General features: G+C 37.3%; 1 protein-coding gene across 5 annotated transcripts in view; it reads left to right on the top strand.

Moving 5' to 3' along the window:
* PCDH11X (protocadherin 11 X-linked) overlaps positions 1-17,416 on the top strand; it is a 459,145-nt gene that overhangs the window by 57,349 nt on the left and 384,380 nt on the right. For 4 of the 5 annotated variants that reach the window (XM_051788419.1, XM_051788404.1, XM_051788414.1 and 1 more), the window contains exons 3-4: positions 7,537-7,584; positions 10,420-12,906. In XM_051788419.1, the coding sequence (XP_051644379.1) occupies positions 7,537-7,584; positions 10,420-12,906 (2,535 nt within the window). The remainder of the gene's footprint in view (positions 1-7,536; positions 7,585-10,419; positions 12,907-17,416) is intronic. The other variant, XM_051788428.1, reaches the window with a different exon arrangement.

Below are 17,416 nucleotides of genomic sequence, written 5' to 3'. Positions count from 1 at the left end.
AGCATAATAAGGAAAAACTTTAATAATGCTTAGCCCTCTTGGAAGCTCTGTTGCTTCAGTTGTCATACTCACTTTCACTAATTTAGTTTAGGTTTGCTGTTTTGTTAAAAGCCATAATGCTGGATTTCAAAACATATTTCACTTAATTTTACATTTCACAATGGGTGCTTCCACATATATCCACAGTAGGCCTCCTCTTATGTTACCAGTAAAGTTAATTGAGTGTGGAACTAGAGTTTTGCCTCTGTAGGTAGAATGCATAACAAATTTAGTGTCACCTTAGGATTTGCAGATAGTGCTCTATATTGTGAATCCACATAACAACTGAAAACACTTTTGTTGTACTGAGCAGTCCTGCAGATTTCTGTGAACAAATCAACTGAATCCTGCCTTGGAGAGCACTTGCTTTGTCTTCTTTCAGTATCTTTGAATTTGATGTCTAATGACAGATGTAATATTTGGTAGAACATCCCAGGCGCGTGTTAAAAATAGAAACATGCCTAACAAAAATTTTGAATTCAGAACCAACTGTTCATTCACTGCTTCATAAACATAAAAAATTGAATTTTTGTTCATGGCTTAATACCTTAACATGCAAGAATCCTAACAAAACACTAAACTCTTTAATATAAAGAAATAGAAATCAATCAATGTACAATTCAAGGGTTAAGCTAAGTTTCTGTGTCTAAGTAGCAAATTAAGGACTGTTAAGGTTAAATTGTTTGAGGTGTGCTTTGTTTTCCATGCTGATGGTCAGTTTCCCAGATGATGAACATAAGCTAACATGTTATTGCTGGATTTTTGTGTTCGTTTATTTTACTGGTTTTGTTTTGGTAGATTCAGCTGTTTACATCACATTTCTAGAGTATGAAGGCTAAACTTCACATTGAATTATTCAGAGCATGTTATCATCCCCAGAGGGTGCTTTCTTCCAACCACTTTCCTAGTTCTAACCTGCATGTGGCTGAGAGATGCTGTCTTTGCTAGCAAGTGTCTGAAAGTAAGATTAATTCTCTGGGCACTGTGATGGTTGTTTAACCGGGGGTTATTATCATACAGGAGCAGTTGTGAGGAGTCTGGGGAAACTTTTCAGTTCTTGTTTGCCACACTGACACCTTTGTGGCTGAAATCATGTTAGCTGCCCAAAAGCTGTTGATATTTTGCACTGAGGAAGAGGCCGCAGGTCCAATCTCTGTGTGTGCATATTGCTAGGTTTTGTTGTACCACAAACAATATGTGTCCTGTTATTTGGAGACATCTGTTTTAGGACAGTGATTGAATTAACCTCAGGAAAGTACTTTATGTGTATCCAGACATGGGAAAGCTTGCTTTTTACTTTCACTTGGATTGTACGAGTTGTTACTGGGCAGAAATGACTTCAACTATCTTTGCTTAATTTGCTTTTTCTGGTTTAGCACAGTCAGTGTGAGGTCAATCACATTGCTAAATAACTCTTGAGCTGTTTTATTTAACCTGGCTTTAGCCTTCCTGTGGAGATCCACCCCATCACTCACTTTACTACCAAGATTAACCACTCTCTGCATTTTTTCCCATGAGTTGTGGGAGAGCTTGTCTCAGTTTACAATTTATTGAAGGGTACATGTTACCTGGTGAGACTAATCTAGATCTTTGCAACAGGAGATGGATAATATATTTACCTTCTGAAGGTGGTGTTCTTAATCCTTAAATATTGTCTTATGGTGTTCTGTGGTTTTATAGGAGGTTTTATATTTTTTTTTCCTCTTAGACAGAAAATCCTTAGCCATAATTTTTAGTGTATATTCACAACTGTATTCCTGCTACTCAGGAATATGAACCGTGAACAAAAACTGAGGAGAAAAGCTGGAATGGAATCATGAGTGTTTGGTGTTTTCCCCATAAACATGACATTCCAATATTCTTAAATTTATTTCTCTTGCAAATCAGTGGTATCAATTTCATCTCTGACTTTAAGTCTTAGAAATAGCACAAGTGTATTCAATTAGAGTGAAATTGGAATTTTATTTTTGTTTATAGAAAGGAATATATTCTTGAGTATAACTATATAGAGAAATATATATCAAATACGGTTTTAAGATTTTTGATTCCAAACTCCCAGGGAAACTTCTTCTTGGAATATAAATCATTAAGGAGCAAGTCATAGCAATTTATTTACCAGAACTTTCAATACACACAGGTAGCATGAGATTTCTTTTCCAAATTGACTTTCAGACTCGAGTTATTGCCTTACAGTAAGGAAATGTTTCTTCCTTTTTATCTTGCTTCAGTTCTAGTGATTCAGATAAATAGGAGTTAGTAACACTGGAGGAGGAAGAAGTCAAGTTACCTTCCTGATAAATCCAGCACCAGAAAATACATCTTTGGTTTATCTCCTACATTCCTTGATCACTGTGGTGAAAAGACTTTTATTTAATGAGTTTTAGAATTCAGTGTCCCTGGGACTATTTTTAGTATTTAGTGTCTCTCCGTGTGTCTTCTCAGCAACTGTCTCTGATTTATTACTCTGAAATTGCAGTATTATTTATTATCTTACAATGTGCAGTGAAGTGGCATCTTGCACTTACTTACGTCACATGCTTTTGCAGTTTAATATGGTAGTTTCACTGTTATTTTCTGAGAGTAATAAAAAAAGGATAAGTTTTCATTCCTTGAAAAAGTATAGCTTTATTTCTTTCAAAAGCAAAACTGATCCCACAGAAGTTAAATGTCACACACACACACACACACACACGCGCGCGTTTTTCTTATTTTGAGTTTTACAAAGCCCTGCAGAGTGGAGGCCTTGAAAGAGACTTATGGTTGGGTCACTTCAGCAGTATTTGGGACAGGTCTAGAATTCCTAAAGCCTGTTTGTGGAATCTGGGGGAAATCTACTCCATATGGAAGATGTAAACTCTTTTCTACTAGAATTTTTTTCCTCATGCTGTTGTATTTTTGTCCAGATGAATGGTGAATTTTCTGCACTAAGGCTGTGGATTTTTTAATGTCAACATTCATAAAACAGTGAGACATGCACATTATGAAAGTTTTGTCAACATTTTTTCCTAAAAGTGTAAACATAAAGGGAAGATACAGTGCTTTAGCCCTCATCTGAACTTTAACTTTTGAAGGGTCTTAGATCAAATAAGACAATCTTGTTAAATAACCCCTTGAAAAAGCTGCAGCATCAGAGGTTAGGTTATGGATTTGTCTTGTTTAGGATGCCATGGATTTAAAGATATCATACAGCACAGCTGAATTTTTGTGTATGTGTGTGTATAAGAGGGAATGAGAGAGAACTATACATTAATGAATGTTGATTTGCAAATATTTATACTGCTTTTTAACAAAGGGCAAAGGTTTCCAGTCTCCTATTTTTTGTTTTTCCGTTTGTCACAAGCCAAATCCGTTTGTACCTATCACCCTCAGTTTCCACTGAAATTATTGGAAGCTGAGTATGCCAGACAATCTCTGCTTCAGGGTGAAGGAATTTCCAGAAATGCCTCAGTTGTTTCTATTTTCTTGTGTACAAGTGGCTGTCAGTTTTCATCTCCTTCCACCTGAAAGTCCTGATGTGCTCACAGAGCAGGTAGTGAGCAGGAGGGCACTGCAGGTTCACAGCGCACCAACACCCCGGCAGTGTCCGCCTGAGAGCTCCAAAATGTGCCACTGGGAGCCTCAGAGACCTTGTTTGGCTGTCGAGGCCAAATGAGGTTGTGATTTAGGAGCTGTTGTGAGCAGCAATACAGAATTGTTAGTGCTTCCCTCCAAAGGCACAATGCTGCGTTAGAGACTTGTGCTCATTTATTTCTCTTTTTCAGAGACACTCAGTTCGGAGCCTGTTGCTGTTCTCAGCTAGGAAATTGAGCAAATATGTAGTTGTCACACAGATATAATGCAAATATTCACTTGTGGAATATATTGTTGCCTCACATAAATCCTAATTTTTTTTTCTTCATTGTGGATCTATAGCAGAACTCCAAAGACAGAAACATACTGAAGGGCAAGTCAGGTAGCTGGAGCTTTATCATGGGAATTCAGAGTAAAGCTCAAACATATTTCATACCTGAATCTGTGTCCCCTCAGGTTTATTGAAAATGTAGGTTTTTTTTTTTGTTCAATGGAATGTCTGTGAACATTTCTGAACAACTATAATAGAGGAGATTAAGAGGGGAGATTATCTCCCTGGTTGTTACCAGCTGCTATTGACGTCTCTTGTTTTGGTCAAAGTATCTCTAAATGAGAGAACTTTACTTGAAGTTTAAAATTATAAAGTTTTGTTTGCAAACTTTAACGTTCTAAAGGTTATCTTTAAACGTGATTGGTAATTCAGAAGTGATTGCCTTTTTCAGATAAGCTGCAAGCCTCGGACAATCCATAAAATGTCTCTGTACTTCAATTTCCTATCTTTAGTTAGTGTGCTCTTACTCTTTATGTGGTAAGAGTATTGTGAACATAGATTCCTTAAAATTTTGGGGTGCAGCTGCATATTTTTCTGAAATATATAATTGTGTGTCTACAGTGCATTGTGCAAGACTACTCAAGAATGGCCCAGTTTTTTGGAAAGCAATTATCTTGGTAATTTTATGCTAGGTTCTTGAAGTAATGTGGATACACCATTACTCCTACCCCAGTTTGTAGAGATAGATGAAATTAATTTTTTATTAAAAGAGAAGCTTCAGGTTTCTGTTTTCTTTTAGGTTTTGGATTTGTTTGTTTGTTTTTAATTACAATCCATTTTTCAAAAGAGAAATTAGATTTCATTATAAAAAAAACCAACCCAACTTGAAACAGCATTTCAGAGACCAGAGCTGTAATATGGAAAAAGAGTTAGTCACGAAACCTGGTGTTGTCTTGAAAATGTGAAGTGTATGTGTGTTGCCACTCTCCAGCTCTTCCTGTTCTCTTCCCTGTAAAACTTGTAGATTAAAAATATTAACACTTTTTAAGTATGGACTTTCAGGCTTGCTGAAGTGTAGACTGGAGAAATTAGGGCAGCAAAAAAGTAAACATATTAAAAATATGGTATTCACTGTCTCTAATTGTTTTTCCTCAGTGAAGTGAACATGATCAAATAAACACATTCCACAACTAAATGTCAGGAATTGAGTAGGATGCAAAAATATTCCACCTTATAAAAAAAATATCTCTATCTTATAGCTATCTATCTTAGAAAATAAAGTTCACAGTGTTTAGAATATGACAAGATTCAAAGGGAATCTTTGCAGAAAGAGTCAAATCATCTTAAAGGCTTGAGGAGCAATGTAATTGTTAGAACTGTTTAAGTTTTGTTACAGTAACATAAAGAAGTAATTTCCTGTTCAGGTAAACTCCACAGCCCTTTTTTCTTCTTTTTCAGAGAATCAGCATTAGATGCATTGATTGTCTGCTTCTTCATTCCATGTTGTACTTTTTACTGTTCCTTTCCAGTATGAAATGGTTCATTATTACCCTTGTGTTCTATTGATCCCATCTCCAGTGTTTTGCTTGCTGCCTGCTTCACAGGACAAGTACAGTTTTGTGTGGGGTTGTGTACATGGAGAGGAGATTGTTGGCAGTGTTTTGCATTTGTAGAAGCTCTTATAGAATGGCAGGTAGAAAAGAAGCGAGTTATGATATAGACAATGCTGGTAACATGATGTCCTTAACTTTAACGTAGGAACAGAGCTAATTAGGATTCCACATGTACAAAATGCACTTTAGGTTTATGCATAATTGGAAGCTTCCAAGTCCTATTTTTGTAGCTGATCTGGACCTTTAAGTTCTGTTTATTCCAACCTAAGCTTTTGCTTGCTTCAAAGGAAACCGATTGAAACAGTGCATGACACTGAGAGAAAATCATAAATTACCAAAAGTCATAGGAGTCTTGGCCTACAGATGAAAAGGCTGAAGCTTCTTTGACAAAGAGAATGTTTCAAATCTGTAAGCAAATTTGCATCTGCTGAGGTTTGCGTTATAAACATTTCTTACCTTTGTAATTTTCTTTTTCTGCCTTGAAGTTCTGCCACTCAGTTCACCAGGTGACTGCCAGTACTAGGAACACATATTTCAAGTGACATTGGGTTGTAAGATGTGGGATATCATGAGAGTACTGACTATGGAGTCTTTATGCAGGGCAGCTGTCCAACATGGACAGTAAATGACACACTGTGTAAGTAATAGAAGATAAAGAACCTTTATTAGAGGTACCATACAATAGTTTTGATCTGAGTGTGTTACTATGCACTCGTTGTAGAAACATAGGTCCATTATTGCCTGTCATGTAGAATATTTTCTGTTTAAGCTTTTGACTCGGCTTTAGGAATTCACAATTTCACATCCAAAGTATTACTTTTGAAAGAAAAATGTAAGTTTAATTTTTAGCTTTTATTAAAAATGTTGTCCGTTGTACAACTGGGCCAGATTTCAGCACAAAGAACTGAAATTATGCTGCTATACTTTTTTCTTTGCTAATATAACAGCAGAGTTACAGAGCAGTTCCATATGACTTGACAAAAACAGAGAAGGAAAAAGTGTCTGGGACCTGCAAAGGTTTTCTGTGTTGCTACATCTGAAATAACTAGCAGTAGGCAAACATGCATTATTATCTGGACTTTCTGAAAAGATTTTAGGGCCCTTGAACACACAACTACATTTCAGCAAAAGGTGTTTTTATTATGTGATTACTTTAATGCATTACTGATTTCCTTTCTAATAAGAAGCTGATATTTTAATATTTTTATTCCTTTTTTTCTCTGAAGAAGATTGTGGCAATGTAATAAATGTGTACTTCTAGGTTGTTGCAATATTCATTGAAATTCACAGAACATTAGCAAAAGTTTGAGATTTTCATGTTGTCTGGCCCTTCCCTTCGGTTTCAGATTCAGCTGAACTAAAGACACACATCATATGATGTGTTTGTTATTTACAGTACATGAAGAGAAGTATTTATAATAAGTATAGAGTGAAGCTGTAGACACAAAACAATGAGCTGTCTTTGCCCTTGTGTTTTTCTCTAAAAGTTCAGAATATTCTCTGGAATGAAGATTGAAGACAGTGTTGTTCTCCTCTTTGTCAGTTAACAATGGATAATTATTATATACAAATACATCATTTGTATGTTTAAGAAATAATCACTAGTAGCCTTTCTTAATTTGAGTACTTTGTATCACAGTCGGTTTTGTGTGGTTATTTAGCACAATGTTCCTTCCCTTCCCTATTTCTTTGAGAAATTACTGCATTCTATCAACTTACTGGTCTGCAAGTGTAAGTTCACAAGGTGTTTTGAACACAGCAGACCGTGTCACTGTTATCAGCATTAGCCAGAAGCTGCTCTTTTTTTTCCATTCTTCTCGACAATATCCAGGTAGTCAGTACCCCATAGATTTAACAAAACACTGTGGTGAAATACTGTGATATATCTATCTGTAGACTTGTGGTGCACTTTGTCTGTAGTGCTAGAAGCTCTTCTAGTTTTTAGTCACACTACGTGTCCATGTGTCGTTGATTATGTGTGTATGAAACTACCTAAATGTTACAATTTTTAAAATACTCTCTAATTTTTTATTTACATGACAGCCCAAAACAGCTCCGAAAAGGACATTTGGATCCATTACAAATGATCAGGTAGGGAGTGTTCAACAAGAAGGTTTCATTATCTGAGAGGCTGTGTATGTAAATCCACTAAAAAATATGTTATGAAAATGGAATAAGGTAACACAGATCCTCATTGCCCTGATGTCGAATCTTGTGATCAGGGCCAGAACCTCTTTAAAGCTTTTTTATTTCTCACTCCCATCCTTCTGTAATGCTGGAGACACTGATGTAGCAGATTATTTCTACCAGTCATTTTAATGGTCAAAGGTACTCTATATACTCTTTAACTTCACTGAGGTTTTAAGCATGATAAAGCCATTTACTTCAACATCAAGAATTTAATCCTCAAGGTTTTTCTTCATGTTTCTTGTTTTAGCTCTCAATTTCTTTGCTCATGACAGAGAGAATTAGATATTTATAATCTTAAAAATATATTTCTTGAATGTTTCATTTTTTTTGAATGTTCAGAATGTGAGAAATATCTATTCTCAGAAAATTGGTTTGTTAAATTATCCCTTAAACAACATGAAATAAGCTTGCTTGCATTAAGAGAAAATCTACTTCTCTGTAATATATTTTTATGGTTTAAAAAGGTATGTAAACCTGTAATGAATAGGGAGAAATACTCATGGATAATATTTTCTTTCATAGAAAATTATTCAAGTGTTAATAATGAACTTGGAAGAAATCTTTGCATTCCTTTTTGTTTCTCCAGTAGTTTATTGCTACTGATGGGGAACCAAAGCATGATATTTTATATCAAATTAATATGCTATAATGAAAAATACCTTTCCCATACTTGATAAGAAAAGCAGAGATGGGTATGCAGATGTAGGGCCACGTGTTGGAAGTCTGTGTGAAGTGTTTGTTGTAGTTGTGGGATCTAATGACAGAATAATCAGTGCCCATCTGTCAACTTGAGTACAAATAAAGAAGTAAAAGAGAGCTGACAGGTTGTTTTTACTGTGACTTCTGTCAGTTTTTTTTCACCCTGGAATCTATGTTAAAGCATAGAGTATATAATTTATAATTTCTCAGTAATTATGAAATTTATTTCAAATAACTGCTTGTCAGATTGAATATGAGGGGGAAACTCATGCTCTGCCTTCATAGAGATCAGCATAGAATTACCATTCTAAAGTTTACCCTAATTGGTTCAAAATGTATATCTTTATTTGGAAACAATTTGCAGGGCTTATACTTTCATGCCTGCTGCTAAGGCAGCCAAAACTATATTTGTTTTATTGCTTCAAAATGTGTTCCAGTTCACTTTATACTATCCCTAGTTGCAACTTATTGTTGTCACAAATTCTGTGCAAGTGGCACAGCAATTTTTGATATGTGGGTGAATAGTTCTTTCCCATGAAATAAATGATTACTCACATAGGGTCAAATTCTGGCTTTGAGAAAACAAATCAATGATAGAGTATATCCTTACATAGGAGTGTGTAGAAGCTATAAATGCATTCATTTAATAGTGGGTAGCAAGATACAGTGAATACAAATCCTTTACAAGTAATGAGAAATCAGGAACCTTGCACTCTTGGGAACATTTTCTTTTGTTTTGTTCTTAAGTGTCTTAAACCACTTTAGAACACAACAGCTCTGAGCACTGAACCTGGTCTAGTGGAGGGTGTTCCTGCCCCTGGCAGGGGGTTGGAATGGGATGATCTTTAAGGTCCCTTCCAGCCCAAACCATCTATGATTCTATGACAGTTACACGAGTGAAGGTGAAAGACAAGCACAATAGGTAGACAAAGAACCAGACTGGGCTCGCTGGTTCATTATTACAAATATGACACCTAAAAAGATAATTCTAATTAGTCCATAACTTTATCATTAATTTCTTTGTTCTGGTCATCCCATACATTCAGATTTAGTTATTTGCATTTTAGCTCTGTCCTCTTGGAAGATGGTTAGAAACTTGCTTTTGCATCATTTCTTCCTCTGAAGGGTGAGATGTGAGAAGAAATGATAATTCTGAGATTCTTAATGCCTGTTTGTCTGAAGAGACAGAAGAAGAGGGAATTTAGTTCTAGATTCCAGTATTGATTTTAGCAGATTTGTCAACACTAGTGTTTTAAAAAAGCTATGTTTGTGCAATATGTGTAGCATTTGGGCACAATTCCAGAGGTGTTCAACAAACCCCATGAAAAATATTGATTATTTTCAAATTGATCTCACAGTTCTGTGACATGTTTTGAAATGGAAATAAATCTTCTTTTCTCCTGGGATTGTAATTTTCACAGCAAATATAAAATATGCAATGATGAATACAGAAATAGTTTTAGTGAGTTTTTAAACATATTTCTAATAAACTGTTATGCCTTAGTTTTGTCTGTGCCATCTAACACCTGAATTATGCAGTAAGCCCTTTTTCAATGATGGTGTTGGGTTTTTTATGCCAACGGTTTTAGATCATGTCCAGACTTGCTCCACAGAGGAACAGTCCCTTTATCTTTGTTGGTTTCCTTGAAATTAAATATTGGTGTAGGTCCTCCAGTGGCTTCATTCCTCATCTCTACACTCACTCATACAATAGAGAAACTGAATTACATCTGTCCAGGAATTTAATAACTTTTCTGTAGATATGGAGAAACTGCATAAAAACCCCAAACACCCCCCCCCCCCACACCTTTTCCCCTTTTTCTAATGTATCTGTTTATTGCCATATTTGCTCTGAAACTTTCTTAAGGCTCCAGAGCTTAAAGCAAATCAGATATTGCAAAATAAAGGTAACTATAAAAATGTATTTTCTTATATGTATAAATATATATTCCATGACAATTTCAGAAACAAAAAATGAGATGTTTTTCCGTTTAAATATACCATCAAACTAAAGTATGTTCTTTCTGTGTCTTGTAGGGTCAAAATGTATTTGGTCTTGATATAACTGAGACACCCGAGGGAGATAAGTGGCCTCAACTGATTGTCCAGCAGATCCTGGATAGGGAGCAGAAGGATACCTATGTGATGAAAATAAAAGTGGAAGATGGTGGAAGCCCTCCAAGGTCCAGCACTGCCATCCTGCAGGTCACAGTGACCGATGTGAACGACAACCGCCCGGTGTTCAAGGAGAACGACATCGAAGTCAGTGTTCCTGAAAATGCTCCTGTGGGCACCTCTGTTTCCCAGCTCCACGCCACTGATGCAGACCTGGGTTCAAATGCACAAATCCACTTCTATTTCAGCAATCAGATATCCAGTTTGGCCAAAAGGCTGTTTGCCATCGATAACACCACTGGCCTCATCACTATAAGGGAACCCCTGGACAGGGAGGAATCTCCTGTACACAAATTAACTGTTTTGGCAAGTGACGGCAGTTCAACTCCATCAAGAGCAACAGTGACTGTTAATGTCACAGATATTAATGACAATGTCCCATCGATAGACACGAGATACATCATCAATCCAGTGAATGGGACAGTGCTTTTGTCTGAGAAGGCTCCCCTTAATACAAAAATAGCATTGATAACAGTAATGGACAAGGATGCTGATCAGAATGGAAAAGTTACTTGTTTTACAGATCATGATGTTCCTTTTAGGCTAAAGCCAGTGTTTGATAATCAGTTTCTCCTGGAGACAGCCACGTTTCTAGACTATGAAGCAACACGGGAATATGCCATTAAAATAGTGGCTTCAGATTCAGGGAAACCTCCCTTAAACCAGTCTGCAATGCTCCTGATCAAAATTAAAGATGAGAATGACAATGCCCCAGTTTTTACACAGCCTATCATAGGCCTTTCCATCCCCGAGAACAATGCTCCTGGTACTCAGCTGACCAAGATAAGTGCTACAGATGCTGACAGCGGGCGGAATGCTGAGATCAGCTACATCCTGGGTTCGGATGCACCCCCTATTTTCAACCTTGACCGCCGAACAGGAATTCTGACAGCAGTGAGAAAGCTGGACAGAGAAAAGCAAGACAGGTACTCTTTCACTGTGCTGGCTAAGGATAATGGGATGCCACCTTTGCAGACCAATGCTACCGTGACAGTGTCAGTCCTGGACCAGAATGATAACAGCCCAGCTTTCACACATAATGAATATAATTTCTATGTGCCAGAAAACCTGCCCATGTATGGCACAGTGGGGCTTATCACAGTTACAGATGCTGACGCGGGAGAAAATGCTGCAGTCACTCTCTCTATCTTAAATGGTAGAGATAATTTCATTATAGATCCACTTACTGGTGTAATAAGACCTAATATTACCTTTGATAGGGAACAACAGGGGTCATATACTTTCCAGGTGAAAGCTGTGGATGGAGGAAGACTGCAGCGTTCCTCAACTGCCAAAGTGACCATCAATGTTGTTGATGTAAATGATAACAGGCCTGTTTTTGTTATTCCTTCATCCAATTATTCCTATGAGTTGGTTCCAACATCAGCCAGCCCGGGGTCTGTAGTTACTAAAGTCTTTGCAGTTGATAATGACACGGGAATGAACGCGGAGCTCCGCTATAGCATCATAGGTGGGAACTCCAGGGGCTTGTTTACAATTGACCAATTAACAGGCAATATTACTTTGAAAGAGAAGGTAATTACATCAGATCATGGCTTGCACAGACTGGTGATAAAAGTCAATGACCTGGGGCAGCCGGAGTCTCTTTACACAATAGCTCTTGTGCATCTGTTTGTGAATGAGACAGTCACCAACAGCTCCTATGTGCAAGAGTTAGTGCGCAGGAACATGGAAACTCCCGTGGGCCAGAACATTGGGGATGGTGAGATAACCCCCCAGACCAACGATTATGTCAAGATCATCATTGCCATTATTGCAGGCACTATGACAGTTATTCTGGTAATTTTTGTTACCGCTTTAGTCCGGTGCCGCCAGACGCCCAGGCACAAGGTTGTCCAGAAAAACAAGCAGAGTGGTGAATGGGTTTCCCCAAACCAAGAGAATAGGCAGATCAAGAAAAAGAAGAAGAAGAAGAAGCGCTCTCCAAAGAGTCTTCTCCTCAACTTTGTGACTATTGAAGAATCTAAGCCTGATGATCCTGGCCACGAGCACATAAATGGCACTTTAGACATTCCCGTAGAGCTAGAAGAACAGACTATGGGAAAATATAACTGGGCCACCACACCAACCACATTTAAGCCTGATAGCCCAGATTTAGCAAAGCATTACAAGTCTGCTTCTCCGCAGCCTACCTTTCAAATTAAACCCGAGACTCCTGTACCCCCCAAGAAGCACCATGTCATTCAGGAATTGCCTCTAGATAACACCTTTGTGGTGGGCTGTGACTCGCTTTCCAAGTGTTCATCAAGCAGCTCGGACCCTTACAGTGTTTCTGAATGCAGCTGTCAAGGAGGCTTCAAGACCCCAGGCCCCATACACACCAGACAGGTAATGGAATTTTAAGGTGCTTTCTTCCTCCTTCTCTTCTCACTTTATCATTCCTCTAGCTTGAATTGCTGCAAAATAAGTTCTTCTGCAAGGATTAAAACTTTTGAGAGTTCATGCTCGGGCTCGAGGCATTGTAAAGTAAACAATTTGAGATTCCTCAGGGATAAGGATGAGAACAGTAAGCAAAGGAGTGATGGCTGTGAGGCCGTCAAGCAGGGAGTGACTCCTCTGGTGGGTATCCTGACTGCAGATGGCAGCATGGCACTTCCTGCTTCACTGCCGGACCTGGAGCAGCTCTGCCAGGCAGGAAGGGGTTGTGGTGCTGTCCTCTGCAGCATGGTGTGCTCAAGGATCAAAGTAATCTAGGCCAGGTGGAAGGCAATAAAGCTTTACAGGATCTGATAAGTGGTTCTTAATATTAATGGAGTCTGGAATTGCAGCCTTCATTTGGGCATAGCTTTGCTTCAAGGTCTCTCAAAAGCAGGCAAGGATTTTCCTCTGAGAGTTTCAGTGCCATTTTCAGACCAGACTCATACTTAAATCTGGTGGAATGACACAGTCGACAGGCAAAGTTAGGAAAAAATTAGGAGCATCAGCATAATTGCTGCTCTGCCTGATAAACCAGGTATTAGCTTCTCAGAAATTCAGTACAACAAAGGAAATGTCTAATGAATCGTCAACTTAAAATAAAAACTAAATTGAGGACCAAAGTATCCTTTATTCGTCAAGACCCTACAGAAAGGCTTTAAGTTGCTGGACATAGAATCTATCCATATTCTGAGCAGTTTAGTAAAGTTCTCTGTTTTTCTGTTTGCTTCTCTTTCTTCATAAGTATCACAAATTTTTCAGTGAAAATAATTTTCTAGTTAAGTTTTAGTTGGCCAAGGAATTAATCATTAAAGAAACATGTTTCAGGAGAGTTTATTGTATTACTGATAATATATTTTAACATTATTGCTTTGTAACATATCCTCAGCATGACTAAGTCTGTTAGATTTTTTGCTCCAGCTGAGGTTTTGATTTTTTTCTGGGGGCTTTGTTTTATTGCAACCACAGTGATAACAACATGCATAGAAAAAGCTGCTCATTCAGAGCAGTCATAATGTCTCTGAAAATTTCAGGATATGTTTTTTTATTTTATTCTACTTTGTTCCTTTTACCAACACAAATCTGTGTGGTAGTCTATATCACTATGTATAGCATTTAATATTTGAGTTATTTTTTTATTAAAGTTATTTGAATGTATTAATTTACACTACACATTAGAAAAGCTTCTTACCAGTTTGTTCATCTGTTTGAACTCCCCTAACTCTGAGGAGGATGATCCTGTTTTCAGCATTCCTGGAGGCCTGATCTAAGTGATTTTTCAATGGAGTTCTGGAATAGTTCCTGTGAGCCAAGTTCTGCGTTGTTCTGCCATTGTCTGCTGAAAGACACTTTGTGGTGCAGTAATGCTGCTAACAAAGAAAGCAAGCTCATGACTCTCAGAGTTCCTCCTGTGCTAGTAAAAACCCAGAAAGGGGAATGGAAAGCAATTCTCTTCTGCTGAAGTTGGCTGTGGAAAAGAGCATTTTCTTTTATCTGTACCTTGGAGGTCTATGACAGGGGCTTCCTATCTTGAAAAGCAGAATAGAACTGTGCTTTTTTAATACTCAGTACCTGATATTAGCTTATCTCCCTATAGCTGTACCTGACATGGTTAGTGTGATATGCTGAATATATAAGAAAAGAGATTAATGTTACTATTTTTTCTGATTTGGCTAAAATTACAGCTATCCTTTTCTGCATGAAAGTGATCACCTTGTTGAGAAAGTGTAACTAATCACTGTCAATGGCTTTACACTAATTTGGAAACAACATTTACTATTAAACACAAGAATTTAAATGTTTATTATTTAAATAGAAGTAATTCCATTAATGCATTTATTTACATAAATTGGGCAAGAGAGTCCATTAGAGGAAATCCTTTGTGTTGGACTGGGACAAAATGAAAATTGTATTTCGTGATAAGTAAAAACAAGCAAAGAATTTCTTAAACCTCAAAGGATCTTTTAAAAGCCAATCTTTCTCCTAACCTGGCTCTGTATGTTGTAGTCTGGATAGTTTTATCTCCTGTGGGGTTATAGAAGGTGACTCAGGACAGGTTAATGGAGAGTTGTCACTGTTAGCCAGTAAAAAAACCCCAAACAAATACAAATAAAAATAAACTTGTGGCCCAGTGTTCCAGCTGTTGTGCTGTCCTACCACCCTTCAGCCTTGGAGATCAACAGGATATTTATGGTTAATGATGATTTTGTGTCATACACCCTCTGAATTTTCAGAAAATTGTAGGACAAGCTGGAGAACTGAAGGATGGTAAGTTCAGTTAAAAAGGGTGATGTGCCAGTTTGAAAAGTGAAAATAAGATCTGAGAGAAAATATTGTACTTTCATGTTAACAATTACCATAATGCAGCCCTTTTACAAGCCAAAGGTTCTCTGAAGGAGCCTAAAGAAGATTCCATTCACTATGAAGCATCTCTTCAGTTTCTAGTGGGGGCTGATATCAGCAAACTACACATCTGAACTATTGTTAGTTTTGTCCATGCAAGACTTTCTACTCAGATATTTGAAATGATATTGAGTTACATCTAAAAATATATGTTTTCTTCCGAAGCTCTAAATTTTGTGTCTGTCTGAATGGTATTGATTCAGGTCTTTAAAGAAGGGAAATTATGTCTTTGCTTTGCTGCTAAATTTGTCTAAGTGATCTATAAAATGACAGAAAGTCATTATAACAGTTGTACTCAAAAAGCATGAAAGCAAAGATGGAAAGGTTTTTCTACTAAAAACCCCAAAATATCTTGTTAGTGGTCGTGTGGGCAAGTAAATACAGCAGTGCCACAGCTGAAATTTTTATGGAGAAGGAATTGGAGACTCCTGAAGCAGCTGAGGACACATTGAATCAGGAACTACAGGAAACTGAAGAGGGAAAAGTATGGTCTTAATGCAATAACCCCTAAGAGAGAGGTCAAACTTCTGCTGTATTTGTGAGGAAGGACAAGGGGTAGAAGCACTGATATTATTTTGAAGTTACCCAGTAGGAATTAATAAATACTAATACAATAGACCTTCAGAGTAGCATGCTTTCTTTTGGGATAGAGATAATTCTTTTAAAGAAGTTTTACCAAGTGATAAACTGTGAAGGGACTTATTCATAATAAGGTTTTTCAAACTAAGATATCTGGAGTCTTATAAAATTCAAACTGACTTTCTCTGTCACCAGATTTCCATTGTTTTATTAGTTGTGGGACTCATAGAAATACGTATTTCTTTGGTGAGAAACAACACCTTTAAAGTTTATTTGTCTGCAAGCTTTTCAAAAGATCAGTTATTTTTGACCTTTACCTCAGTGGGAGCAAACTGATTGAAGTATTCCATAGTGATACAAATCTTGGAATTCTCTTTGCATTTGCACAGTGGTGATGAAAACAAGGGAGAGGAGGTTTTTTCCAGTCTGGTTTTCATGTGACACAATTTCAAAATCTGAAATCTTTGCTCAAGTACTTAAATAGGCATTCAGACAATTGAAAAGCCTGTCTAGTCAAAACATACATAATTATAGAGCACAGCATTATCTGTGGCAGCTTGGTTCAAAGAAGATATAGGTACAAAGATGCATTAAAACTTCTCATGCATTCTCCTTATTCTTGTCTCTTTCTTTAAATTAATGCTATTTCAGGTGTTCTTTTCATTTGGAAATAGGACAATGCATACTACAGGAACAGGAGAAATCTTTGAAAATTTACACCTGGTCACTCAGGAAGGGTCCTGAGATCTTTTGGATGGTCATTTTAAACTTTTAACTTCAGAACAACTCTTTTCTGACTTAGTGATATTGAAGAAGTGCAAGTGTCCAGGAAAGCAGCACCTCTTTCACTGGTAGAGCTGGAAGGTGCAATGATGCTCTCAATCTATGATTCCATGGGTTTTTGGTGGTTCTCCCTGCTTCACACTGGACTCTGGTCTGTATGTTAATTTAGTTCCACTGCCAGTACCATGTTTGGGAGGTTGCTGAGGGAGGAAACAGGCACGCAGATTGATTTTTCCCATATTTACTGATGCAAATCTTCATTAGTAGATTTTAGCTGGCAGGATTCTATCTGTGAACTTATCCATACTTATGAATAGAAATTTCAGATGACACAGTGATCTCTGCTGAACTGGTTTCTTAGAAGCTGACTGGAGACAGACATTACATTCCTCACAGAAATCTGAATGAGTAGTAGACCTCATTTAAAATACATTGCATTTTAGGGCCCCACTGTCTCAGTTCTCTGATTCTATCACTGACTGCTTAAACCTGCTTAGAGTTATGGTATATTTGGTTTTCTGATTTAAAATGTGGTGAAATGTCATTACAGCTTCCCACTCACTGTGAGAAAAGTGTGCTTAGGCTATGAATTGAAAGAATATTGCACTGTTCCTGAAACTAATAGCTCTGAAAACTCACATGTTCTGCGAATCTTTAG

The sequence above is a fragment of the Manacus candei genome, unplaced genomic scaffold, assembly GCF_025592945.1.
Source record: "Manacus candei isolate 608988 ecotype Guabito, Panama unplaced genomic scaffold, ASM2559294v1 h1tg000003l, whole genome shotgun sequence".
Taxonomy (NCBI): domain Eukaryota; kingdom Metazoa; phylum Chordata; class Aves; order Passeriformes; family Pipridae; genus Manacus; species Manacus candei.
The sequence above is the reverse complement of the archived record's forward strand: the minus strand, read 5'-3'. Positions and strand labels throughout refer to the sequence as shown.